At 51.2% G+C, this 26,533-nt stretch overlaps 1 protein-coding gene across 3 annotated transcripts in view; it reads right to left on the reverse strand.

Moving 5' to 3' along the window:
• Nucleotides 1–662: 662 nt before the first annotated feature.
• GIGYF1 (GRB10 interacting GYF protein 1) overlaps nucleotides 663–26,533 on the reverse strand; it is a 31,140-nt gene continuing 5,269 nt past the window's right edge. Inside the window, exons 7-26 of one of the 3 annotated variants that reach the window (XM_053361180.1) lie at nucleotides 26,474–26,514; nucleotides 24,969–25,169; nucleotides 24,611–24,843; nucleotides 22,982–23,141; nucleotides 22,669–22,863; nucleotides 21,693–21,850; nucleotides 20,161–20,320; nucleotides 18,403–18,569; nucleotides 17,400–17,500; nucleotides 17,083–17,187; nucleotides 13,112–13,212; nucleotides 11,576–11,658; nucleotides 10,442–10,594; nucleotides 9,307–9,423; nucleotides 9,057–9,212; nucleotides 7,819–7,994; nucleotides 7,567–7,724; nucleotides 5,916–6,079; nucleotides 3,062–3,200; nucleotides 663–1,011 (exon numbers count right to left, since the gene is read on the reverse strand). In XM_053361180.1, the coding sequence (XP_053217155.1) occupies nucleotides 959–1,011; nucleotides 3,062–3,200; nucleotides 5,916–6,079; nucleotides 7,567–7,724; nucleotides 7,819–7,994; nucleotides 9,057–9,212; nucleotides 9,307–9,423; nucleotides 10,442–10,594; nucleotides 11,576–11,658; nucleotides 13,112–13,212; nucleotides 17,083–17,187; nucleotides 17,400–17,500; nucleotides 18,403–18,569; nucleotides 20,161–20,320; nucleotides 21,693–21,850; nucleotides 22,669–22,863; nucleotides 22,982–23,141; nucleotides 24,611–24,843; nucleotides 24,969–25,169; nucleotides 26,474–26,514 (2,821 nt within the window). In that variant the 3' untranslated portion in view covers nucleotides 663–958. Of the gene's footprint in view, nucleotides 1,012–3,061; nucleotides 3,201–5,915; nucleotides 6,080–7,566; nucleotides 7,725–7,818; nucleotides 7,995–9,056; nucleotides 9,213–9,306; nucleotides 9,424–10,441; nucleotides 10,595–11,575; nucleotides 11,659–13,111; nucleotides 13,213–17,082; nucleotides 17,188–17,399; nucleotides 17,501–18,402; nucleotides 18,570–20,160; nucleotides 20,321–21,692; nucleotides 21,851–22,668; nucleotides 22,864–22,981; nucleotides 23,142–24,610; nucleotides 24,844–24,968; nucleotides 25,203–26,473; nucleotides 26,515–26,533 lie in introns of all 3 variants that reach the window. The other 2 variants (XM_053361181.1, XM_053361179.1) reach the window with 2 other exon arrangements.

The raw sequence follows: 26,533 nt of genomic DNA on the forward strand, positions 1-26,533 counted from the left end.
TTGATTATAAAAAAAAAACAATCCACAAAAAAAACACAGATAGAATTGTAATGTCCAGAGGGCGGGAGGGCGGGGGTAAAGGGTAGGCATTTGTGCAATTTTCTTTTTTAAAAAAAATGACGACAAGAACAACAACAGAAGAAAAAAGTCTTATAAAAAATGGCCTCTTCGTAAGAGAAAATATATATACTGTGCGGGGCAAGTCTGAACAGTATTTACACAAATGTATATATTTATATTTATATATATATATATAGTTATCCAAACAATGGTAAAAAAAACAACAACACAGTTCCTTTTTTTTCCTAAGTGCATTTCTTCAAGTTTTTTTTTGTCTTATAAATCTTTTTTATATCAAGCCTTTTGTGAAATTGCCATTCACGTTTTTTTTGTTTTCTGAAAACTTATCCCCGTGTGAAAAATAAGTGTTTTCTTCTCAAAGATAAAAATTTTTGTAGGTTTTTTTAACGATTTTCTTTATATATATGTATATAGAAAAAAAAAACATCTTCTGCGATTGCAAAAAAAAAAATTTCTTTTTTTCCTTTTTTTTTTCCTTTTTCCTTTTTAACAAGTCGCTGTAAAAAAAAGTTCTTTTTTCTTTTCTTAGATAAAGTGCATCGGCATTAAAAAAAAAAAGTTTTTGTTCGTTAAGGTGCTTATTTTTGTTTTTTTCTTGTAAGGAAACAAGTGCTCAACATCCTCCTCCTGGCCGGTGTCCAACTGACCGTTGCCGCCACTGACCGCTCCCTCCCCACTACTTCCGACCTCCGGTCCTGGAGGCGAAGGGGGGGTGATGATTGGGATGGGGGCACCTGGCCGCCTCTCTTGCAGTGCACATTCAGCCGAGACTGAAATTGGTTAGATCAAGGCAGCAGCGGCAGAGATAGAGAGAGAAAGAGAAAAGAGATATAGACGCAGAGAGATGAAAACGAAGAGATATTCCTATTGCTGTGAATCAGTAGTCCTCCACCGTTTCCAGCTCGCTCGAGGAGCCGTGAAGAGCGTAACCTGGAAGAGGAAGACAAGTCCCGTCAGGCAGGAGGACAGCACCCCCCCCCCGAAATCTATCTGACCCATCCTTTTGCCCCCCCAACCACTCCCTCCCCTTCCCGTCCTGGAAGCCCATAGCAGTGGTTCCCAACTTTTCTGGGGGCGTGCCCCACCGAAGCATCTCTAAAAATCCTGATGCCCCCTGTGATATATACAGTGGTACCTCGGGTTAAGTACTTAATTCGTTCCGGAGGTCCGTACTTAACCTGAAACTGTTCTTAACCTGAAGCACCACTTTAGCTAATGGGGCCTCCTGCTGCTGCCGCACCGCCAGTGCACAATTTCTGTTCTTATCCTGAAGTATAGTTCTTAGCCCGAGGTACTATTTCTGGGTTAGCGGAGTCTGTAACCTGAAGCGTATGTAACCCGAGGTACCACTGTACCGTATTTTTCCATGTGTAAGACGCCCCCATATGTAAGACGACCCCTGTTTTTTGAGCCCAGAATTAAGAAATAAATAATTGCAACATTCCGCGTATAAGCCGAGCCCCAGTTCTAAACTTAAAAAATTGGGGGGGAAATGTGATCTGTGCGGAGTGCACGTTCGCAAGCCGCGTCTGCGCATGCGCGGGTTGCGATTCGGCGCTTCTGCGCATGCGTGACTGCCGAAACCCGGAAGTGACCTTTACTTCCGGTTTTCGGCAGTCCGCAAACTGAAAAAACGCAACCTGAAGCGGCTGTAACCCGAGGTATGACTGTATAGTCTTATGCACGGGAAAATACAGCGATTCTTGTTATTCAAAAAGTGAACTCCTATTCACGTGGAGGAAGCCTAAAAGGCCATCAACTTGGTCTAATCTGGGGTTACCAGACATCCCCGGTTCCCGGGGACAGTCCCCGGGTTTGCAAATCTGTCCCCGGGCAAATCCCACCCCCGGATTTGCAAATCTATCCCCAGGAAACGTGGCAGTGGCAGCCTCAGCCGCCCGGAGCCAGGCTGGTAGCGCAGTTGGCTCTGGCTGGCTTCAGGAGATGCTCGCTGCTGTGGCGCCCGCCAGAGCCAACTGCGCTACCAGGCTGGCCCCTCCTGGGCAATGGCCACCTGCCCGTCACTCCAGGGCCTCCCCTGATCTGTCAAAATAAAGGGGGCAGGAGATCGGGGAAGGCTCAGGAGTCATGGGCGTGCGGCGTGCCATTGCCCAGTTTTTAAAAAAACTGCGGATTTATGTTTCACAGGGTGCAAAAGAAGGGCTTTGCACCTTTATACAATATGCATGTGTGCTTGGGCCCAGGGTCTTTTGCCTCACCATCGCCACTACAGTGGTACTTTGGGTTACAGACGCTTCAGGTTATAGACTCCGCGAACCCAGAAATAGTGTTTCAGGTTAAGAACTTTGCTTCAGGATGAGAACAGAAATCATGCTCCGGTGGCAGCGGGAGGCCCCATTAGTGGTGCTTCACAGTTTCAGGTTAAGTACGGACCTCTGGAACGAATTAAGTACTTAACCCGAGGTACCACTGTACTGACTCCCTGTTGCTACTCAACTTCAAAAAAAAAAAAAGTGCCCCCGGATTCACTGAAAAAAATCTGGTAACCATAGTCTAAACAAGCTTCCAAATTCCCCCCCCCCTTAAAAATCAAATCGCCCCCCTATGGGGTGTGTGCCCCATGCTGGAAACCACAGCCCTACAGGAATTAAGGGAACAGAACTGGAGCAGACAAAACTGGGTTAAGGACCCTGGGGTGAGAGTTTTAGGGACCCTCCCTTGGGGTAGGGGTTTCGAGGGGGAAGGGGGTGACCACCATAGCTGTCAACCTTCCCTTTTTTTGTGGGAAATTCCCTTATTCCAGTGCTGCTTCCCGCTGCTATCCTGGATTGTTAGATATCCTGTAGACTGTCCCCGGGACAGGGGAGGCTGCCGATCCCTTGTTTTCAAATCTGAAAGTTGACAGCTATGGTCCCCACTACCTGGCTCCCCTTCCCTTACCCCACAGGAGCCCCAGTCCCAGCCCCCCTTTCCCTCCATCTCCGGAGGCCCAGGGCTCGCCCCCCGCCAGGCCTCTCACCCAGGATGCTGGGGTCCGCGTGAAGCATCATCGGGCGCCTCTTGATCTTGGCGGCTTGGCTGTTCTCGAAGGACGGGGCCTTGGGGCTGTGGTTGGACTGGAAGAGGGACTGCAGGCTGCTGGAGGACAGCCAGGCTTCCTGTGAGGAACACAAAATAATAATAAATAAATTAATAAATAATAATAATAATAATAATTTATTTATACCCCACCCATCTGGCTGAGTTTCTCCAGCCACTCTGGGCAGCTTCCAACAAAACACTAAAATACAATAATGCATCAAAGATTAAAAGCTTCCCCAAACAGGGCTGCCTTCAGATGTATTTTAAAGATAGGATAGCTGCTTATTTCCTTGACATCTGAAGGGAGGGTGTTCCACAGGGTGGGCACCACCACCGAGAAGGCCCTCTGTCTGGTTCCCTGTAGCCTCGCTTCTCGCAGGGAGGGAACCGCCAGAAGGCCCTCGGAGCTGGACCTCAGTGTCCAGACGGAACGATGGGGGTGGAGACGCTCCTTCAGGTATACAAAAGGACATGGCTTGAAGTGAGACCAGATAAAATCGCCCAGGGCGCAAAGCCAGACGCTCGGCTGATTTAACACTCCAGGTCCTTTTAACAGAGTTTGGGGGGGCTTTCGTTTTTGCTTCTGTTTTTATTGTGCATTTTGCGTTCTTACGTTGTGAACCACCCAGTGATCTTCGGGTGAAGGAGTGAGGAGTACCGAATTTTTTGCTCTATAGGACGCACTTTTTCCTCTCCAAAAATGAAGGGTGTGTGTGTGCGCGTCCTATGGAGCGAATGCAGGCTCCTTGGCTTCAGCAATAGAACGCGAAGCCTCCGAAGCGCAGAGGGAGCGCTCCCCCCATGCTCCAGAGGCTTCGCGTTGCTTTCACTGAAGCCGCCTGAAGCCCCTGGATTGCAGGGAACTCCCGCTGCGCTCCTGGGGCTTCAGGCAGCTATCAGCAAGCCTTCGGACCGCAGCAGGAGTTCCCGCTGAGCTCCGAAGGCTTGCGGATAGCCGCTTGAAGCCTGGAGAGTGAGAGGGGTTGGTGCACACAGATCCCTCTTTCTCTCCTGGCTTCGCTTCGCTGGAGGGGCACTGCACAGTTTTCCCTCTCTGCGCAGCACCCCTTTAGCAAAGCGGGAGGAGAAATGGAAGGGGCCCCGTTTCTCCTGTTGCTTTGCTGAAGGGGTGCTGAGCAGAGAGGGGGAGAATTTCCCCCCCTGTTCTCCCCCTCCTATGGTCCGGTGCGTCCTATAGAGCGAAAAATACGGTAACTGACGGGCTTCAGTGCAGGCAGCCGAGAGCCAGACCACTGGGGCACCCTATCAGCCGAGACTTTAAAGGGCTACTGGACACACCCTCTTTTTCAGGATTAAAACTTCTGTCCGGGCGGATTTTTAAAATCTGGCAAAATGTCCGGGTTTTTCTGCTTGATTTTTTTGTCTGCAGTAACCCAAGAAAATTTTGCTAGTGACTCAGATCTAAGGCGCCAGGCTAAGCTAGTCTGGAGCAGAGAATCACAACAGAGCAGCATCTTAAACTCCCTACCTACTGTATAAATCCCTTCTCTTGCGGCTGAACTGAAAGGACTCTGGCTCACCTACAAGATCTTGGAGGAGGAGCCTGGGAGGGCGAGAGTTAACATGCCCCACCCTTAAGGAGAGCCCAGACGTATGTTAACCAGCTTAATAAATTGTTCTGTGCGTGCTGATGTGAGCCCAAATACTTTCATGTGGCAAGTGAGGGAGCAATATGTATTATTATTATTATTATTATTATTATTATTATTATTATTATGTTGACAGTTAAGAACGTTGCTACTAGCAATATATCAGAGATTCTATATCCTATATACCGTATTTTTCGTTCCATAAGACGCACATAGTTTTTAAAGGAGGAAAACAAGAAAAAAAATATTCTGAATGGAACAGTGGATGTATGATTTTTGTGGTTCATGCTGTGGCCACAGACATGTGATCTGATGGTTAATTTGGGGTGACCCAATGCAAAAATCCTGAGGATCCACGTGGATCCGTGCTTTGTAACCACGTTTTTGCACCACTGCGGCCCCAGGAAACAGTGGATGCATGATTTTTTTGGTGCAGGCTGTAGCAATGGACATGCTATGTGATCCGATGGTGAATTTGGGGTGACCCAATGCAAAAATCCTGAGGGTCCATGTGCTTTTACCTCCCCCTCCCAGGCAGCCTCCTTTATTGCTAGCGTCCCTTATCTCCCTCCCGATCCCATCTTTCAACACTCCCTTCCCTCGTTTGCCTTAGTGTCTTTTCCTTAGCTGGAGAGTTTTTTGCTCCTCCTTTTCTTCTAATTTCTCTCCTTATTGCTTTGGTCTTCCTGTTTCCCCCCTTTGCAAGTTTGCTGTCCTTACCTTCCCCCTTCCAGGCAGCCTCCTTTATCTCTAGTGCCCCTTATCTCTCTCCCTGATCAGCGGCTTTGTTTCAACACCCCCTTCCCTCTTTCAAAAAAAGAGAGCATGGTCTGCTTTTTGCCCCTGGGCAATTCGGCTCCAGGGACCACGCATTCGCTCCGTAAGACGCACAGACATTTCCCCTTACTTTTAGGAAGAAAAAAGTGTGTCTTATGGAGCGAAAAATACGGTATTTAAAACGAGTGTTGCCAGCGATCCGCAGGTAAGCAGACGTCGGCAAATGCGTCCAGTTTTTTGCTCTTCAAAACATGGCAACCCAACCAAACCTTGCTGTTTTTTGGGGAGCTGCCTGTTCTCCAGTCAAACGTGACCTGGGCTGGACTTCCCTTGCCCTCTCCTGCATATGTTGACACCTGGGGGTGGGAGATGGATGGCCAGTTCCCGCAACCGAGGGCCGCTCACCTGCTGCTGCTGCCGCTGCTGGCTGGCTCTCTGCTTGGCACGGCGCTCCAGGAACTGCTTCGCAAACTCTTTGGCTTCCACCGTGTCTCCCAGGTAGGAGCGGATGCAGTCGTGGACATCGTACGGAGACTCCACCTCCTTCAGGAAGGCCACCACAGTGGGGACTGGGTTGGGGTGGTGTTTTGGGGGGTGGGGGGAGAGGATGGCGGAAGAGAGAAGAGGAGAAAGAAGATATTGCCACATCCTATCGCAGGGTAAAGGGGGGGGGGGATTCCCAACCTTCCCTACACAGATGCATGGAAAGAGGGGGAGAACACATCAACCCTCCCTCCCACCTGCAAATGATTCCCAGCAGAACACAGCAAGGCCAGGATAGGCGGAACAAGGGGGAAGAGCCTTGGCTTTTATTTCTTTGCGTTTTTCTATGTGCAGGCGACGCTCGGGTTGCAAACGTGATCTGTGCGGAATGCACGTTTGCAACCCACGTCTGCGCATGCCGGGTTGTGATTTTTAATAATAATAATAATAATAATAATAATAATAATAATAATAATAATAATTTATTTATACCCTACCCATCTGGCTGGGCTTCCCCAGCCACTCTGGGCGGCTTCCAAAAAAATATTAAAATACTGTGGTCTGTTAAACATTAAAAGCTTCCCTAAACAGGGCTGCCTTCAGATGTCTTCTAAAAGTCTGGTAGTTGTTGTTCTCTTTGACATCTGGTGGGAGGGCGTTCCACAGGGCGGGCGCCACCACCGAGAAGGCCCTCTGCCTGGTTCCCTGTAACTTGGCTTCTCGCAGGGAGGGAACCACCAGAAGGCCCTCGGAGCTGGACCTCAGTGTCCGGGCTGAACGATGGGGGTGGAGACGCTCCTTCAGGTATACTGGATTTGGCGCTTCTGCGCATGTGCAAAGTGCGATGTAGCGCTTCTGCACATGCGCGACTGCCGAAACCTGGAAGTAACCCGTACTTCCAGGTTTCGGCGGCCCGTGGCCCAAAAAAACGCAACCTGAAGCGGCTGTAACCCAAGGACTGTATACATGCAGTCTTTGTGGGGCGACTGCTTTTAAAAACATGCTTTATTTCTTCCCGTTCCTTACAGGTGCTCCCCGTTTATGCAAAATGGGCATAAATTTGGGAGGTTTGAGCCCACCTCGCAGTGCTTCCAACTCGCAAGGAGGGCTTCCCTGGAGCCTGAAGAGGATGCCCCCCTTTGGGCTCCAGGGAGGGTCTCCTCGTGAGGCAGAGGTGTAACAGGGCTTTGCTGAGGCTGCGCGGGTGTCTCTCCCTCTGAATTTCCAGCTTTTTTTGGGGGGGGTGCCTGTATTCACAACCTGCCTCCACCCTCTTCCATGCGCGAAGCAAGGATCCACGCAGGTGCCGTCAAAACCGCCCCCTCCCGCCCCTAACTGTGCTGCTAAAAGCTGGCACCAAAAACAGCTTCATCGTGGAGCTGGAGGGGACACCGGGGGGTCATCTATCCCAACCCCCGCCGAGGTCTGGGCTTTTCTTGACCGCCTGCCTCTGGGCCTGCGCTACCCTCCTTCCGATCCACCCCGGGGCAGCCTGGGGGGGGAGGGGGGGCCCCTGCCCTGCCGTCCCTCCTCTTCCTCTTCTCCCCCCTCCCCCTCCCGCCTGCCCCCATACCATCAAGGTTGCTGGTGGTATTGAGGGCATGGAGCATTTGCTCACACCACTGTGTGAAACCGTCCTGCGGCTTGTGGATTCCCTGAAGCAGCTTCAGCAGCTTCTCCTCCTCGTCCGTCTTCTTCCGGCTCTGACGACAGGAGGCGTTGTACGTGTCCCTGAAAAGGAGGAGACCGGGGGGGGGGGGTGTGAGCTCGGATCCTGCCCCTCTCCCCTGGCCAAGCCCCACCGCCCGCCCGCCCCGCTGCTCACCCCAGGGACGGGCTGCTGCGGCTGTTCTTCAAGCCCAGGCTCCGGGCCAGGGGGCCAGCGTTCTTCATGCTCTCCTCCCAGAGGCTGATGGAGCTGTTCTTCTCGTGGCCGCCCCACAGTGGGCTTGAGTCAGCCCCCCACTGCGACGGGAGGCTGGTCAGACTATGGCCGCCGTGCTGAGGGGGGAAAGAGAGAAGCGTGAACCTGTTTGCAGAAGCCCAAACCCAACACAGCTGCTGCTGCAATATTAATAATAATAAAATAATAATAATAATAATAATAAATTACTTATAGAATAGAATTTATTATTTATACTCTGCCCATCTGGCTGCGTTTCACCAGCCACTCTGGGCGGCCTACAACAGAGAGTATTAAAATACAGCGGTCTGTTAAACATTAAAAGCTTCCCTGAACAGGGCTGCCTTCAGATGTCTTCTAAAAGTTTGGTAGTTATTATTCTCTTTGGCATCTGGTGGGAGGGCGTTCCACAGGGAGGGCGCCACTACGAGAAGGCCCTCTGCCTGGTTCCCTGTAACTTGGCTTCTCGCAGGGAGGGAACTGCCAGAAGGCCCTCGGAGCTGGACCTCAGTGTCTGGGCTGAATGATGGGGGTGGAGACGCTCCTTCAGGTCTACTGGACCGAGGCTGTTTAGGGCTTTCAAGGTCAGCACCAACACTTTGAATTGTGATCGGAAACGTACTGGGAGCCAATGTAGGTCTTTCAAGACCGGTGTTATGTGGTCTCCCAGTCCCCAGTCTGACTGCCGTATTCTGGATTAGTAGTTTCTGGATCACCTTCAAAGGTAGCCCCACGCAGAGTGCATGGCAGTAGTCCAAGCGGGAGATAACCAGAGCGTGCACCACTCTGGAGAGACAGTCTGCGGGCAGGGAGGGTCTCAGCCCTGTTTATTGAAGCTTTTAATGATTGATGCCTTGTGGTGTTTTTATACTTTGTTGGAAGCAGCCCAGAGCGGCTGGGGAAACTCAGTACGCCATCATCGAAGGCCCTTTACACAGGTAAACTGGCAGCCCTGTTCAGGGGAGTTTTTGATGTGTGACATTTTGATGTGTTTTTATACTTTGTTGGAAGCCACCCTGAGTGGCTGGGGAAACCCAGCCAGATGGGCGGGGTACAAATAATAAATTCTTATTCTTATTCCTTCCTTCCTTCGCCTGGCTGGGTCCTCTCAAGCTGCCGCCCCCCCCCCGGGGGGGGGAGCAGGGGAGGGGCTGACTCACGGCTCTCTGCTGCGCCCTCTGCTGCTGTTTCTGCATGTGCCTCTCGGACTCTTGCTGCAGCTCCAGCAGGGCCTTCATGGAGACGTTCTGCTTGGACCACAGCGGGTGAGAGTTCTGCTGCTGCTGGATCAGCTTCAGGAGCTCCTGGTGGCGGCACTTGGGGGGGGGGAGGAGAGGCGTCAAGAAGGGAGGGCGAGAAGTGAGCCTGGCGCCCGGGAATCCCAAAAACCCGCACCAGAGCAGGGCTCACCTCTTCCCGCAAGGCCCGCACGTCCCCCAGTTTCTGGATATCCGAGATGCTGAAGCTGTTCTGGGTGGAAGAAGAGCTGTTCACGGACTGCTGGCCCCACGACGAGGAAGAGGGTAGCTGGAGGAAGAGGAGAGAGGAAATTAACTCCACACAAAAGCTTAGAAACAAACTAGGATTACATACCCTACTATGCTAAGCCCTGAACATTGATAGTTACCTATACAGTACTTTCCGCCAGAAAACTACAAGTGAAAAACTTGAAACTCAAAGGACTTGGCAGTGTCCCATATCGACCTAGAGAAGCCTGCCCTATAATCGATATCCCCTGTTCCACCCAACCCCAACTAGCAAAATATGAGCGTATATACCACCGTTGACAGTCTATCCTATGAAGGCCAAATAGTAGACACAACAGCCCAATGCTAATACGTCAGGCTTTACTGGCCAAGGGAGCCGGCGTACAGCTTCCGGGTCATGTGGCCAGCATGACTAAGCCGCTTCTGGCGAACCAGAGCAGCGCACGGAAATGCCGTTTACCTTCCCGCCAGAGCAGTACCTATTTATCTACTTGCACTTTGACGTGCTTTCGAACTGCTAGGTTGGCAGGAGCAGGGACTGAGCAACGGGAGCTCACGCTGTCGTGGGGATTCGAACCACTGACCTTCTGATCGGCAAGCCCTAGGCTCAGTGGTTTAACCCACAGCACCACCCGCGTCCCATAAATTTTTTTTGTATACATGTTGGGAATTATAGTACAGTAAGTCCTGTAATGTAATATGACGTTTACCATAATTTTTTTTTGTATACGTGTTGGAAATTATATTACAGTAAGTCCTGTAATGTAATATGACGTTTACCGATGTAATATAAGAATGTTAACAAATAAATAAAATGCAAATTCAAAAAAAAAAAGAACCCCCCCCCCAAAAAAGGCCCCCACTTTCTTCCAAAGAGCACCCCCACCCAGACCAAGTCCCAGAGCCTTCAGAAAGGGGGGGGAGAGAAAGGACACTGCTCTACACCCACAGTGCAAGAGCTCCCGTGGACCCACACGCTCGCAAGGGGTCCGAGCTGGAGGAAGAGGGGGGGCTGCCTGGGCCGGGGAAGAAGAAGAGCTATCGGGCTGGGGGCCCACCTGCGCATGGGAGGCCGTGCTGGCGCTGGCTGCCCTTGCCTGCTTGCGCCGGAACACCTCCTCCTCCTCGCGGCGCTTCTGCTCCTCCTGGCGCCGCTTCCGCTCGTCCTCGTCCCTCTTAGCCCTGAGTTCGGCGCCTCTCCGCTCTTGTAGCTGCGGGGTGGGAAGGTGGTTGGACAAGCCGGTTAGGGTGCAAGGAGCCGCCTTGAACAGAATCAGGCGGCTGGAGGTCCCATCGAGTGCAGCGCCACCTGCCCAGAACGGCCCCAGGGTTTCGGGCGGGGAAGTCTGTCTGAAGGGGACCTGGCCACAGAGATCCATGCGACGGTCACCTCCAGGCTTGACTACTGAAATTTGCTCAATGTGGGGCTGCCCTTGAAGCTGTCTCAGAAACTCTAGCGGGTGCAGAATGCAGCAGTGAGGCTCCTTACAGAGCATATTCATCCAGTGCTTTTCCAGCTGCACTGGCTCCCACTGGAGTATAGGGTCGGGTTCAAGGTGCCGGTCTTGTAAGCCCTTTAAAGCCCTTTGTGGCTTACGGCCCTCGTATTTACAGGACCGCCTCTCCTGGTCTGCCCCGCAGAGGACCTTAAGGTCCATGAATAATCATAGTTTAGAGGGCCCTAAGGAAGTCAGATTATCCTCCACCAGGGCCAGGGCCTTTTCAACAGTGGCCCCCGCCTGGTGGAACACTCTGCCTCATGAGACCAGGGCCCTGCAGGATCTGATTTCTTTCCACAGGGCCTGTAAGACAAGAGTTGTTCCGCCTGGCCTTTGGCTTGGAGCCAATTTGATTCCCTCCCTCTCTTTCATTTTTCCTTTCTCTTCCTGTGATGAGGCTGCATTTTAATATTTTAATGTTTCAATAGTTTAATGTTGTATTTTAATCTTGTTTTTAAGTTGTACTCATTCAACTTGTTTTTATTATTGCTTGTTAGCTGCCCTGAGCCCGGCCTTGGCTGGGTAAGGTGGGGTATAAATAAAAATAATAATTATTATTAAGGTGCCGTTGGGGGTCGGTCTGGGGCACTTTCCGCGGGCAAGGCAGATTCCCTGCCACGGAGCCTAAGTTGCAGGAAGGCCCCAATTCAACCACACACACACCCCAGCTCAGCCACACAACGCGCAACTCACTTTATGTTGCAGTTGAAGTTGTTCTAAGATTGGACCCTGAGTTGAAGAATTAATTGAAATATCCCATAAGCTGGCCTCACCGCCTGGAAAGAGAAAAGAGGGAATATGAGGCGGTGGGTGGGAGAAGAGAAGAGGCGTTAGCCATAGGAAAATCACGAGTTTGATCCCCTCGTGTCCAGTGCCCCCCCCAACCCTATAAAAAGCAGAATAGTGGTTTGCCCGACCCCGGAAGGTAAAACTCAAAACAGTGGCGATTAATTGCACCTTTATTCAAATCCAATTGAAGCCGCTTCGTTTAATGAATTCAACTGGTCTGATATTTGACGAGCCTGATCCACTGATACCAGCTTTTTGGAGTCTGGTGGTCATTTAAACCCCCAGCCTTCCCCCCCCCCCCAAACTGGCTCTTAGCACATCCACCCCAATACCAGGTTACCCCACTGCCAACTCTGGGAGCCAAGGGTGTAAAGTCAAGCTTAGGCCTGCCGCTCTGCTTACACTTCTACCTGCACTCGCGTTTTTCTCCCAGTGGACTTTGAATGTATTTTGATAAAAGTTTCGCAACTGCTGAACTTTAATCTGTGAGCTACGGGGAAATGGAGGACCCACCCACGCCAAGGGTGATTCTAGTTCTACGAACGGGAAAAGAAAGGTGATGACTGAATGAATGTTGCTCAAAACCACACACACACCCTTGACGAAGGCACATGTAGCTGCTGTTTAGCTTGCGTGCGAGAGACCAACATTAAAACTCCCCAACCCTAATTGCCAAGGAAAAGCCCTGTGAGATCCAGAAGCCTGCGCCTCGCTTTTTGAATGCTAGCGGTGAGCCGGCTTGGAAGATAAGGAAGTTATCCTGTTTTATTCTCTTTTTTTTACTTTCATAAAATCTATACACCGCTTTCTTTCTTTTTTTAAGGAGGGGGGGAAAACTCCGGAGAGGTTTACAATAAAACAACGGGTAAGAAAAAAATAATAGCAACCTGGGACTTTTAAAAATTTAAAGCAACAAGAAGCTTGAAGAGATAAAATCGGATATGGAAATATGGAACTACTGTGAGAGGCAGGACTGAGATTCGGAGCTGCTTTGACGTTCAGATCGTGGAAATTCATAAAATTAGAATTAAATTCGGAAGACAATTGGATTTTTTTTTAGTGGATTATGATTTGATATGTTAATTGGATGTTTTTTATTGGAAAATTAATAAATGCTCTAACAAAAAGAATAAAAATTTAAAGCAACGACAGATTAAAACTTCCATCCATTTTCTAAACATCTGCATCAGTGCCAGTTCCACTGACCCAAGTGGCTGAGCGGGTGTTTGCAGGATCAGGCAATTCTTAGGTCGTACAATCACCTTGCAAGCCAGCTGAGGAACAATCCCATTTGGGGGGATAGGGGTAAGGATTTGAACCCAGCCCACAAGTACTACACTGCGTTCCAAGAACTGTGACTGGCCTAACGCCAAGTCTGCGCAAAGCCACCTCCTCCTCCTCCTTTCCACTCTTATTATGCCCAGAGGCCCGAATTGTCACCTGCTTGCGGTGAGGCTGAGGTATGTGTGTCCCACAGGGACCCGGTATCTGGCACAGATATTGATCGGTTCATAGAAGGAATCATTCCCTGCTCCCCGGCTCTGGAAACAAGCAAAGTGGCAAAGTTAGGGGGCAGAGGAGAAACTCAACCGTCTCAGGGCTTCAGGATCGGACAAACCCGTGGAGGCCGGGAAGACGAGCCATGGATGCTAAACTATGGTTGGCTATGCTGCGCCTCCACGGTTGGGAGACAGCAATGCTTTTGAACAAATCCCAGTTGGTGGAAACCGCAGGAGAAGAAAATGTTCAGGTCCCCTTGTGTGTTTCCCACAGAGGCATCTGGTTATTATTATTATTATTATTAAGATCATCATCATCACATAGATTTTCTCATACAACACCTTCTTCCCTAACAGGGACTCAAGGCAGCTTACAGATAAAAATAGTAACAGCTGAAAGCATGCAGGTGAAACTCAAAAAATTAGAATCTTGTGGAAAAGTTCATTAATTTATTTTTTTAAAAAAAGAATTTTATTAGTATTTTCCACACAACAACACCACCACGAAAGATATCAAAAAAGAACAATACACAACACAAAAAAATCAACATTCGGAAACTGAAAAAGACAAAACAAACAAATCCATATCTTACAAGTGAATATTATATATTATGTTTTAAAGTTCATTTATTTCAGTAATTCCACTTGAAAGGTGAAACTAATACAGTGGTACCTCGGGTTACATACGCTTCAGGTTACAGACTCCGCTAACCCAGAAATGGTGCTTCAGGTTAAGAACTTTGCTTCAGGATGAGAACAGAAATCGTGCTCTGGCGGCACAGCGGCAGCAGGAGGCCCCATTAGCTAAAGTGGTGCTTCAGGTTAAGAACAGTTTCAGGTTAAGTACGGACCTCCGGAACGAATTAAGTACTTAACTCGAGGTACCACTGTATATGAGATAGACCCATGACATGCAAAGCCAGGTATGTCAAGCCTTTATTTGTTATAATTGTGACGACCATGGCGTACAGCTGGTGAAAACCCCAAATTAACAATCTCAGAAAATTAGAATATTAAATAAAATCATTGGGAACATCCAACTTCTTCTGCAATTACCTTTTGAGGCTTTTCCTCCTTATGGAGGCTCTCAGTGATGGCTTTCTGCACAACTGTCAGGTCATCAGCCTTCCCCGTGACTGCGCCTCCTACTGAACCAGACTGAGAGACCATTTCAAGGCTCAGGAACCCATAGCAGGTGTTGTGGATTGAATAGCTACCGCACCTTTTCACAATATTCTGATTTTCTGAGATGGTTAATTTGGGGTTTTCATCAGCTGTACGCCATGATCATCACAATTATAACAAATAAAGGCTTGACGTATCTCGCTTTGCATGTCATGAGTCTATCTCATATATTAGTTTCACCTCTTAAGTTGAATTACTGAAATAAATGAACTTTTCCACGATATTCTAATTTCTTGAGTTTCACCTGTATAATAACAGCTAAAAGCATGGAAAATAATAATCACTAAAGAGCAGGTGGGATGTTTTTAGTGAATTTCTCCTCCTCCTCCACCTGTTTTGGTGTTAATGTAGCGATGTGGAGTCTTTTGAAATCCAGCCAGATTGGCAGGGTATAAGTAAAAAATAGGTAAAGGACCCCTGACCATCAGGTCCAGTCGTGGCCGACTCTGGGGTTGCGGCACTCATCTCGCTTTATTGGCCGAGGGAGCTGGCGTTTGTCCGCAGACAGTTTTTCCGGGTCATGTGGCCAGCATGACTAAGCCGCTTCTGGCGAAACCAGAGCAGTGCACGGAAACGCCATTTACCTTCCCGCCAGAGTGGTACCTATTTATCTACTTGCAGTTACAGACAGGCAGCCGTGTTGGTCTGCCGTAGTCAAAACAAAACAAAACAATTCCTTCCAGTAGCACCTTAGAGACCAACTAAGTCAGTTCTTGGTAAGAGTTTTTGTGTGCATGCACACTTCTTCAGATACACTGAAACAGAAGTCACAAGATTCTTATATATAATGAGAGGGTGGGGAGGGGTATTACTCAGAAGGGTGGTGGGAATGGGTGATTGGCTGATAGGTGTGGTAAACCTGCTGACGACTGTTAACGACTGCAATTGGTCTTAGAGGAAAAAGCAAGGAGTGAGATGGCTAAAAATAGCTCTATCATGTATAATGAGATAATTGGATTCTTATCTCATTATACAGTGGTGCCCCGCAAGACGAACGCCTCGCAAAAAGAAAAACTCGCAAGACGAAAGTGTTTTCCGTTTTGGAGGTGCTTCGCAAAACGAATTTCCCTATGGGCTTGCTTCGCAAGAAGAAAGCCCATAGGGAAATCTCCGCCGGCCTTCAGAAGAGGTCCTGGACCTCTTCTGAAGGCCGGCGGGGGGCAAAAGTCTTTGCTCCCCCCGCCTGCCTTCCCGGGACAGCGGAGACTTCTCCGCTGTCCTGGGCGATCTGAAAATGCTGGCGGGCGGCAGCGAAGCGTTCGCTGCCGCCCGCCAGCATTTTCAGATCGCCCCGGGACAGCGGAGAAGTCCTTGCCCCCCCCCCAGCCTTCAGAAGAGGTCGGGGGACAGACTGTCCCCGGACCTGGTCTGAAGGCAGTTTCCCTAGGAACGCATTGATTGATTTTCAATGCATTCCTATGGGAAACCGTGCTTCGCAAGACGAAAAACTCGCAAGAAGAAAAAACTTGCGGAACGAATTAATTTCGTCTTGCGAGGCACCACTGTACATGATAAAGCTATCAGTGTATCTGAAGAAGTGTGCATGAACACGAAAGCTCATACTAATAACTAACTTAGTTGGTCTCTAAGGTGCTACTGGAAGGAATTTTTTTATTATTTTATTTTATCTACTTGCACTTTGACATGCTCTTGAACAGCGGTTGGCAGGAGCAGGGACCGAGCAACGGGAGCTCACCCTGTCGCAAGATTCGAACCGCCGACCTTGATCGGCAAGCCCAAGAGGCTAGGTGGTTTACACCACAGCATCACCCGCGTCCCTGTGGTATAAGTATTATTATGATGATGATGATGATGATGATGATGATGATGATGTGGTTGTGAGTCACTTCTGGTTGCCTTGGGCAAAATAAAACTACTAGCAGATTGAATGAATGATCATAAACACCCCTGGGTGCAGAGAGAGAAGACTGTATACCTGAAGGAGCGTCTCCGCCCCATCATTCTGCCCAGACACTGAGGTCCATCGCCAAGGGCCTTCTGGTGGTTCCCTCCCTGTGAGAAGCCAAGTTACAGGGAACCAGGCAGAGGGCCTTCTCGGTGGTGGCGCCCTCCCTGTGGAACGCCCTCCCACCAGATGTCAAAGAGATAAACAACTACCAAACTTTTAGAAGACATCTGAAGGCAGCCCTGTTTAGGGAAGCTTTTACTGTTTAATAGGTTATTGTATTTTAGTGTTTTGTTGGAAGCCGCCCAGAGTGGCTGGGGAAACCCAGCCAGAGGGGTGGGGAATAAATTAGTATTATTATTATTGGGATGTGGGTGGCGCTGTGGGTTAAACCACACAGCCTAGGACTTGCCGATCAGAAGGTCGGCGGTTCGATTCCCCACAACGGGGTGAGCTCCTGTTGTTCAGTCCCTGCTCCTGCCCACCTAGCAGTCCGAAAGCACGTCAAAGTGCAAGTAGATAAATAGGTACCGCTCCGGCGGGAAGGTAAACGGTGTTTCCGTGCGCTGCTCTGGTTCGCCAGAAGCGGCTTAGTCCTGCTGGCCACATGACCCGGAAGCTGTACGCCGGCTCCCTTGGCCAGTAAATCGAGATGAGCGCCGCAACTCCAGAGTCAGTCACGAATGGACCTAGCGGTCAGGGGTCCCTTTACCTTATTATTATTATTACTGGGCTGACAGTGAGGAGCTTGGGAGAAGGGCTGCTGGGAAGCCTTGCAAGGAAACGCTCCTTTCCTGGGACTCCGGGGCCCCAGGCCTCACCTTGGCTTGAGAGCTTGCAGCTGCTGCAGGAAGGCGGTGAGCTGTTGCTGCGTCAGGTCCCCCGCCGCCACCTTCTGCTGGAGGGAGCACTGGGCATACTGCCTGCTGTGGGAGGAAGGAAAAGGGGAGAAGGGGTGTCAGGAACCCATCCGCTGCCGGAACAACTCTGACCTCCTGGGACTGGCGTGCACCCCCCCATCACCTCCCAGCCCATCAGGAAGAGGCAAGGATGCACCAATGCCTTCCTCCTTCCCTCTCTTTTGCAAGGGAATCAACCTTCAAGGGAACCACAGCGACCGCCCTGCGAGGTGGGCTACCTGTTGACAAGCTGAAGCAGCTGTTGGTGCTGGAGCTGCTGGTAGAGGGCAGCGGTCGCCAGCTCCTGCTGCTTCTTCAGGCGCTCCTGGTCCATGTTTCCCTGGGCAGACAGGAGAAGACACAAAACCAGCCCAGGTCACAAGCCGAGGGAGTTGAGGAAGGGAGAGCGGCTCAACAGGCGATGGCTTGGTATAGCGTCTCAATCCATCACTGCCACCGTTTAAATGTGTATACAGTGGTGCCTTGGTTCTCGAATGCCTTGGTACTCAAACAACTTGAAACCCAAACACTGCAAACCCGGAAGTAAGTGTTCCGGTTTGCGAACTTTTCCCGGAAGCCAAACGTGCTCCTTTTGAGTGTTACGCTTCCGATTTGAGTGTTATGCTGAGGTCTGTCTGTTTTTGCTATTTATTTTGTGTTTTTGTGGCTCTTTTTTTTGTTTTTGTGACTGTGTGGAACCCAGTTCAGCTACTGATTGATTGTGTGACTGCAGTACATTGTTGATTGCTTTCATTTTACGGATCAATGGCCTCGTTAGATTGCAAAATTCATGTTAAACTGCTGTCATAGGGTTGTTTTTAAAAGTCTGAAATTGATTACAGTGGTACCTCGGGTTACATACGCTTCAGGTTACAGACTCCGCTAACCCAGAAATACTACCTCGGGTTAAGAACTTTGCTTCAGGATGAGAACAGAAATCGTGCTCCGGCGGCGCGGCGGCAGCAGGAGGCCCCATTAGCTAAAGTGGTGCTCCAGGTTAAGAACAGTTTCAGGTTAAGAACAGACCTCCGGAACGAATTAAGTATGTAACCATTTTGCATTACTTTCTAGGGGAAAGCGCGCCTTGGTTTTGGAATGCTTTGGTTTTGGAACGGACTTCTGGAAAGGAATAAGTTTGAGAACCAAGGTACCGCTGTACTACCCTCCATCCGTTGATCTCAGTTAAAAACACAAAAACCTCACCCTCTTCCCCCCCCACCATCCCCTCCCTGGTCCTCTCACCAGCAATGGGGGGGGCGATGGACCCGGAGCGAAAGGCACTCTTCCCCACATCTTAATGACTTCGCCCAGCGGCTGGAAGCCCTCGTCGCAGCCACGCTTCACCAGCAGGGACATGGTGAAGTAGCCGGCCTGGAACCACTCAGCCATCTCTTGAGTCGTGAAGGGGCCTGGCGAGACAGGAAGGGGCAGGTCAGTGATCCGAGGGGGGAGAATCGGGGCTGCGGATGCAGAGCAGCCGCTGGGCTCCGCACCCCCACCCCAGCCTGGCCGCAAAGCTCACCTTCCCCCCCCAATTTTTTTTTATTAATTTTGCACGTTTATAACAGAAATAACATACAAAACACACAAACGAAAACACATTACAATACTAAAGAAAGGGGGGGGGGGGAGACACTCCTAAGACCTAATTTAACTTTCATTGTTAAATGACTTCCTCAAATCCCCCCTAACGGAATTTCATTGTATCACCTTGTAAGAGTTCTGCAAAATCATATTTCTAATAAAAATTATCTCCTTCAATTTACTGTCCTCTTCTCTTTTATTGGTATTCTAATCCTTAATGCTTTACAATTAATTCTTGTTCTAATCCTAAACCTATTTGATACTTCCAGGTATCTTCTAATTACTTTATGTTACAATATTTGGCTAAGTATTCTTTGAATTTCTCCCAATCTTCTTGATATTCCTCTTCTTTCTGGTCGCGGTTTCTTCCAGTCAGGTCGGCCAGGTCCAAAAAGTCCAACATCTTCATCTGCCATTCTTCTGTGACCCCCTGGACCAGAGCACGCCAGGCCCTCCTGTCTTCTACTGCCTCCCGCAGTTTAGTCAAACTCATGCTGGTAGCTTCAAGAACACTGTCCCACCATCTCGTCCTCTGCCGTCCCCTTCTCCTTGTGCCCTCCATCTTTCCCAACATCAGGGTCTTTTCCAGGGAGTCTTCTCTTCTCATGAGGCGGCCAAAGTATTGGAGCCTCAGCTTCAGGATCTGTCCTTCCAGTGAGCACTCAGGGCTGATATCCTTCCGAATGGAGAGGTTGGATCTTCTTGCAGTCCATGGGACTCTCAAGAGTCTCCTCCAGCTCCAGAATTCAAAAGCATCCGTTCTTCGGCGATCAGCCTTCTTAATGGTCCTGCTCTCACTTCCATACATCACTACTGGGAAAACCAGAGCTTTTACTATACGGACCTTTGTTGGCTAACTCCCACGAGTTAGCGAGGCTCATTTGACACCAAAAGAGAAACCGACCTTGTAGCTCCATCAGAAATGTGGGCATCCGATGAATGTTGAGAGATTCAGGACAGTGTGATAGCAATTTTGAGGTCTTAGGTAAAGGTAAAGGGACCCCTGACCATTAGGTCCAGTCATGGACGACTGGGGTTGCAGAGCTCATCTCACTTTACTGGCCGAGGGAGCCGGTGTACAGCTTCCGGGTCATGTGGCCAGCATGACTAGGCCGCTTCTGGCGAACCAGAGCAGCGCATGGAAATGCCGTTTACCTTCCCGCCGGAGTGGTACCTATTTATCTACTTGCACTTTGACGTGCTTTCGACTGCTAGGTTGGCAGGAGCAGGGACTGAGAAACGGGAGCTCACCCCGTCATTGCGGGGATTCGAACCACCGACCTTCTGATCGGCAAGTCCCAGGCTCTGTGGTTTAACCCACAGCACCCCCTGCGTCCCACGCCTTGCCGCTGCAGCGGCATACAAAAACAACCTAACATCTTTTTTGGGCAATTCCAATCCTCCTGCAAAGCTCACCTTGGATTTCCCCCTGGGGATCCTTGTAGAACCACTTCATGGCTGCCTCGTGGGAGAGCGGCAAGGCAGCGGCTGTGTTGCGATGGTCCACGATGGTCTGGGTGAAGTGCTCCTCCTCCAGAGAGCTGTCCTGCAAGGAAGCCACCATCTTTTCCGCTTCCTGGGGGGGGTGGAGGGGAAAGGGGGAGAAATGCGCAGGGAGATGATGTGCGTCTGTCGTGAGCTTGCGAAAATGCACACCAATAAATGCACACGACCCCCACCCCACTAGTAAAGGTAAAGGTAAAGGTACCCCTGCCCGTACGGGCCAGTCTTGACAGACTCTGGGGTTGTGCGCCCATCTCACTCAAGAGGCCGAGGGCCAGCGCTGTCCGGAGACACTTCCGGGTCTCGTGGCCAGCGTGACATCGCTGCTCTGGCGAGCCAGAGCCGCACACGGAAACGCCGTTTACCTTCCCGCTAGTAAGCGGTCCCTATTTATCTACTTGCACCCGGGGGTGCTTTCGAACTGCTAGGTTGGCAGGCGCTGGGACCGAGCAGCGAGAGCGCACCCTGCTGCGGGGATTCGAACCGCCGACCTTTCGATCGGCAAGCCCTAGACGCTGAGGCTTTTACCCACAGCGCCACCCGCGTCCCCCCACCCCACTACTACAGTGGGTTGGGCTGGATGACCCTTAAGAGTCAGACACCTGCAACACCGGCTCCTAGCTATCCCACCATCACTGAAATATTTTCACTTCAGTATCCGCAGAGGTTTTTTTTTTTACAAACCTGGTATGCGTTAATCCAGGCTTCCTCAAACTTGGCCCTCCAGATGTTTTGAGACTGCAACTCCCAGCATCCCTGACCACTGGTCCTGTTAGCTAGGGATGATGGGAGTTGTAGTCCCAAAACATCTGGAGAGTCGAGTTTGCCTACGCCTGTTTTAGATACAGCTTTCACCGACTGGATGCCTTCAGCTGTTCTGGACCACAACCACCAGCAGTGCCAGCATCATCAGGCCTCGCTAGCTCAGGCTGACGGGAGTTGTAGGCCAAAAACATCTGGAGGGATGAGGTTGAGGAAGCCAGTGTTAATCCGACTATTTTTCCATGGTCATTGCTGTGAGCCACTTATCTGGTTGAGAGAGGGGGCGGCTAAAAGTGTTATAATAATAGTAATAATTAGAATTATTATTTATACCCCGCCCATCTGGCTGGGTTTCCCCAGCCACTCTGGGAGGCTTCCCCAAAAAATCATAAAATACAACAGTCCGTCGAACATTAAAAGCTTCCCTAAAGAGGGCTGCCTTCAGATGTCTCGTAAAAGTCTGTTATGAATCAAACCAAAGCCAAAAGGCTGGGATCTTGACCTAGTAATTCGGGGGGGGGGCAGCCCCCGCCTCAGCATGAAGATTCAGAGCTTCCGCACTGAATGTGGGAGCCAGCCATGAAAACACGTTTGCTGCAACCAACCTGCCAACCCACAGAAGCCAGAGTCCAGGCGCGATCCCATACCGGAGCGATCCCCTTGGCCCTGCGACCCCCGCTCACCTGCTGCAGGTGGTTCATCCCGTCCTCATCCTCGTTGTCCCCAACTGTGAATTCAGTAGTAGCAGCAGCAGCAGTTGCGGACGAGGACGCCGGCGTGGGAAGGGCAGCCACAGCAGCCGGGTTGAGCTGAGCCGGGTGGCTGAGGAGGCACGGATCCCCTGGGGGTGGGAGGGGGAGGAGGGAAGGGAAGGAGGAAGGTTCATTCCCTTGCACAGACCAACCCCGTCTCCGAGAGCCCCCCAAACAAGGCAACAGGGGCAGAAGAAGCGGCTCCCTTGGGGGTTACGAAGCCAGCCCGGCCCATTTCTGCCCCTGCCAACCCTTTCCCTAGCTGCCAGGTTTCCTCATGATTTAACGGTGTTGCTGCCCGCCTTCTCCACCAATCTGCAGTAGATGGTCAAGCGGCCGCCAGTTGTGATGCCCTGGAAGCGCTAGGACAGGGGTCGGCAACCTAAGGCCCATGGGCTGGAAGCAGCCAAGGGAGGTGGTTTTAACCAGCCCACAAGCAACCCCCAAACCCAGCCGCCCACTTGGCATGTCGCCGCACGCTGCGCTAAACCGGCGCAGCACAGGGACTCTCTTCCGCAGCTCCAGAAATCGCTTCTGCACATGCCCACGAGCCGGAAATTGCTTCTGCGCAGGCGCAATTTTCGGCATCTGGGCACGTGCAGATGCGATTTCCGGTACCACGGACATGCGCAGATGTGATTTCCGGCTCGTGGGCATGTGCAGAAGCTATTTCCGGTGCCACGGACATGCGCAGATGTGATTTCCGGCATCTGGGCACGTGCAGAAGCGATTTCCGGGGCAGCGGACATGCACAGATGCGATTTCCGGTGTCGCGCTGCGCTGGTCTGGCCCACGGAGAATCTCCACGGGTGTGATCCGGCTCAGGCCTGGTAAGCCTTGCCAACCCTTGAAGTAGGGGGAGAAGGGGAGAATCGCAGGACCCTCCCTCCTTCCCTCATCCACATACCATCGAGAGCTTCCTTCTCCTTGTTGCCACCAGGCGCCAGCCCCGAGGCCTCCACCTTTGACGAGACCCCTGGCGCGACACTCTCGCATTCACCCACGGGGGCAGTAGCAGTGGGGAAAGAGGGGCCCGTTCGCCACGGGGCACCGGGAGGAGCAGGCAGTTTCTCCTCCGGCACTTGCCGGGGCTCCTTCCGTTCTATGAGAAAAGGAGGGGAAGGGGTGCAGAAGGAGGTTATTTGGGGGGTGTGGGGCTCAAGCCAACAGCCTTCCTGCCCTCTGTCCAAGGAGCAGCTCCACCTCCTCCAGCCTCTCACCTCTCTCTGGCCCCTCCTTGGCAGTGGGGCTGGCAGGGACCTCCCCGCCCTCTCTCCTGTCGCCGTCCTTGGCCTCCGGCAGCTCCTCCTCCTCTTCCTCTTCTTGCAGGGGCTGGAAGCTTAACTCCTGCTCCTCAAGGATCGTCTCTTTGGGGCTCTTCTGCAGAAGGAGAAGAGAAGAGACCACTGTCAGCTTTGAGAAGTCTTGCTTCACATACCTCTGTCTCTGCCGGGTCTCGCAGCAGCCAGCAGCAGCCCTACTCTCGTGTAAGCGCCGTGGATCTGGGCCCATAACCCTGTTGTTGGGGTGCGTTCTGGGAGGTGGGGGCAATTCGCAGGCCCCCAGCTGGCTCCAGCCCACCAGCCGGCAACCGGGCGAACTCCGGTCTCCCTTGGCACAGCATCAATCAGCGACTCATAGCTTCAGAAACTTGAGAACGCTCTAATCAGCAGAGGGAATAACTCTCCACAATGGAAGTGGTGGACAGAGGCACATGTAAGGTGTATTCACAAGCGTTTATTCGGCATTAGAGCAAAGGAAAACATGTCTGCTTCCCTTCGTGTCCAAGCAAAAAACATAGGCAAAAGCTATATACGACGGAAGTTCCCAGCAGACTGTGTTGGAAGTAAACAGACATGTCACATACAACAACTCCACGTGCCTGTTCTAAAAGTGGAATGGAACTATATCCTAACGGAATAGTCATGTGGGGGGTGGTCGGGGGTGCCCCCCATCACCATACACAGTCCGGAAGGGATCCAGTTGGGAAAGGAAGGATGGCCAATGGGAAGGGAAGGAACAAGAACCAGGCTGTAAGGGAAGGAATGACCAAATCTCCAAGGAGAGGGGGAGAGAGATATACTTGGCAGGGGCAATATGACCTCCCATCACCCTGAGTAATTTTTTATTTTTATTATTATTATTATTATTATTAATTATAATCATCATCATCATCATCATCCTGCTGTCTTTCCCCCAGACTGGGCCTCAAGACAGCTTACACAAATTTTAAAAAATACAAAAAGCTAAAAAGCACATTCATATATTAATTAAAAAATAACTTAGCAAGAGTTAAAACGAATACAGTGGTACCTCTGGTTGTGAACGGGATCCGTTCCGGAGCCCCGTTTGTAACAGGAGCAGAACGCAACCCGCACCTGCGGGTCGCGATTCGCTGCTTCTGCGCATGAGCGTGACGTCATTTTGAGCATCTGCGCATGCGAGAGCGGCAAAACCCGGAAGTAACCCTTTCTGGTACTTCCGGGTCGCTGTGGGACGCAACCTGAAAATGCTCAACATGAAGCATCTTCAACGCAAGGTATGACTGTATTTTTAAAAAGCAGATCAATTACAACACAAATAATAAAAACAGCACAGCACGATTTAAAGGAACAACCAGCCCCCAAAGGCCTGTCGAAATAAAGGCAATTAGTAAGCCAATAATAACCATCATCATCTTCTCTCTCCCCCTAGATGAGAGCAGCCCCCCCAATGGATAAACCCTAGATCTGTGTCTGTGTGGGTGAGAGAGACAGAAAGACAGATGGGAAAAAACCCTGAGCAGAGAAGACCTTTTCCCTAGCGATTTCTGGGGGAACGCTGTTGGAATCTAGGAACCTGCTGCACACCTTGAGGGACATGAAGGCCCCGGAGGAGTCGAAGGTCCCCATCTCCTCTTCCTCGTCCTCCAGGCACCACTCGGGGAGGCCGTCCTTGTCGTCCTCGAAGCTGTCGCTGTTGTGCCGGTGCCGGCGCCCGCTCCGCGGCTCGTCCTCCCGCTCTCGGAAGTCAAAATCGAACTTCCGCCGGCGCCCTTCTCCGCCGTGCTCCCGCCAGCCCGCGGACCGAGGGCCTCCTCCGTCTGTGGGGAGAGAGGGAGGCTTGAGGGCAAACCCATTTCTCCTTCCTGCGGCCTCTGCGGGGGCCAGAAGTGGACGCCCTCTTCCTCCTGGCTCCCCCAAGCTTGCTTCCGCCGTGGGCTCTCACCTGGGCTAGCAGACCGCCAGCGCTCGCTCTCCCGCCGGGGGCCTCCACTCTGCCGCCAGCTGCCCCCGGCCACGGCCACAGCACCGCTGCTGCCCTCTTCCTCTTCCTCGTGCTCCTCTCGGAGGGTGCGCCAGTTGTCGCTGTCCGAGCGGGCAAACTCCTTGCGCCCCGGGGGAACCACCTCCTCAAACGGAGCCCGGGCTTCAAATAAGGAGGGAGACGGCGGCGGATAAGCTGGTAGAGTGCAATACGCTTAATCTGTGGGTCGTGGGTTTGAGCCCCATGTTGTGCCAAAAGCTTCCTGAATTGCTGCGGGTAGGGCTAGATGGCCCTTGGTGTCCCTTCTAACTCTATTAGGGCCGTTCCACCTCAGGGACGCAAATCAGTGGGATAGGACCTGCCTCACCCACCATGAAGGCAGCTTTTAAGCAGGGAAATTGATGGGGCTTCCATGGCTTTGTGTGTGTGACTTTCATGGAATCATAGAACTGTAGTCAGACGGGACCCCGAGGGTCATCTGGTCCAACCCCCTGAAATGCAGGAATCTCAACTGCAGAGGCTGTGGCAAGTGGCCATCCAGTTTTAGTTTCAGAACCTCCAATGTGGTTCTGAAACCACCACCTTCCGCGGTCATCCATTCCACTGTTGAAAGGTTTGTAACGGAAGTCCATTCATTTATTTTTTATTATACAGGCTGTATGACCAATTATTTCAAAACCCCTCAAGCTGAGGCTGATGAATTAATTTGTGTCAAATCTTTGCAAGCTTATACGGTAGAGACACATTGCTCATGAAGCAAAACGGGATGGCATACAGACTTCCGGTTGATCGCCCGATTAATGGCGGACGGGAGCTCTTTCCGCTGAAAGAGCCCCGGCGCTTTGAAGACTGGGGTGACCGCAAGAGCGTTGCGGAACCCCGAAAAAACCTCAGATTGAGCATTCTGAGGACCTGGTATTCCTGCAGGTACCCCTGAACGACTCCCCCGCTCCCCAGTAAGCTCTAAAAAGAGCCCTGAGAGCGAGCGTAGGGGTCTCTAAGTCAGACTTTAGGTGCGAAGGGTCCAGTGTGGTCCTCTGAGCCCTCCCACCCCAGCCAAGATCTTACTGGCCTGGGCCAGGTGCGAAAGAGTAGCTGGGAAAGATGAAGCACGCGCACACACACACCCCTTGCAATTAAGCGCTTCCCTGGCAAGGCATATGCAAAAAGAAACTGCGTACAGGTGAGTTAGCAGAATGGTGAGAGAGCTATGGAGTGCCCCACCCTCCAGAACCAGAACAGGCGAGCGAAGCCCCCAGCAGCAGGCCACTTCAATAGGGGCATAGCTCTCCTCTGCTGCCAGTAATGCGCACAGGCTAACAACAGCTCCTCATTTCAAAGGGGGCTGGCAGGACCAGTTCCCTTCCTGCACAAGGTAGGAAGAAAGCTGGCGGGGCAAACTGCATGTAGGACGAATCTTGCCAACCCACTGAGCACCCTGCGATCTAGGTGGGAAATCACCGTACCTCCTTCCCGTCGGATTGGCTTCTCAAACCGTCGTTCTCCTCTGCAGGAGAAGAAGAGGA

Source organism: Podarcis raffonei, chromosome 13, assembly GCF_027172205.1.
Source record: "Podarcis raffonei isolate rPodRaf1 chromosome 13, rPodRaf1.pri, whole genome shotgun sequence".
NCBI classification, from domain to species: Eukaryota; Metazoa; Chordata; class Lepidosauria; order Squamata; family Lacertidae; genus Podarcis; species Podarcis raffonei.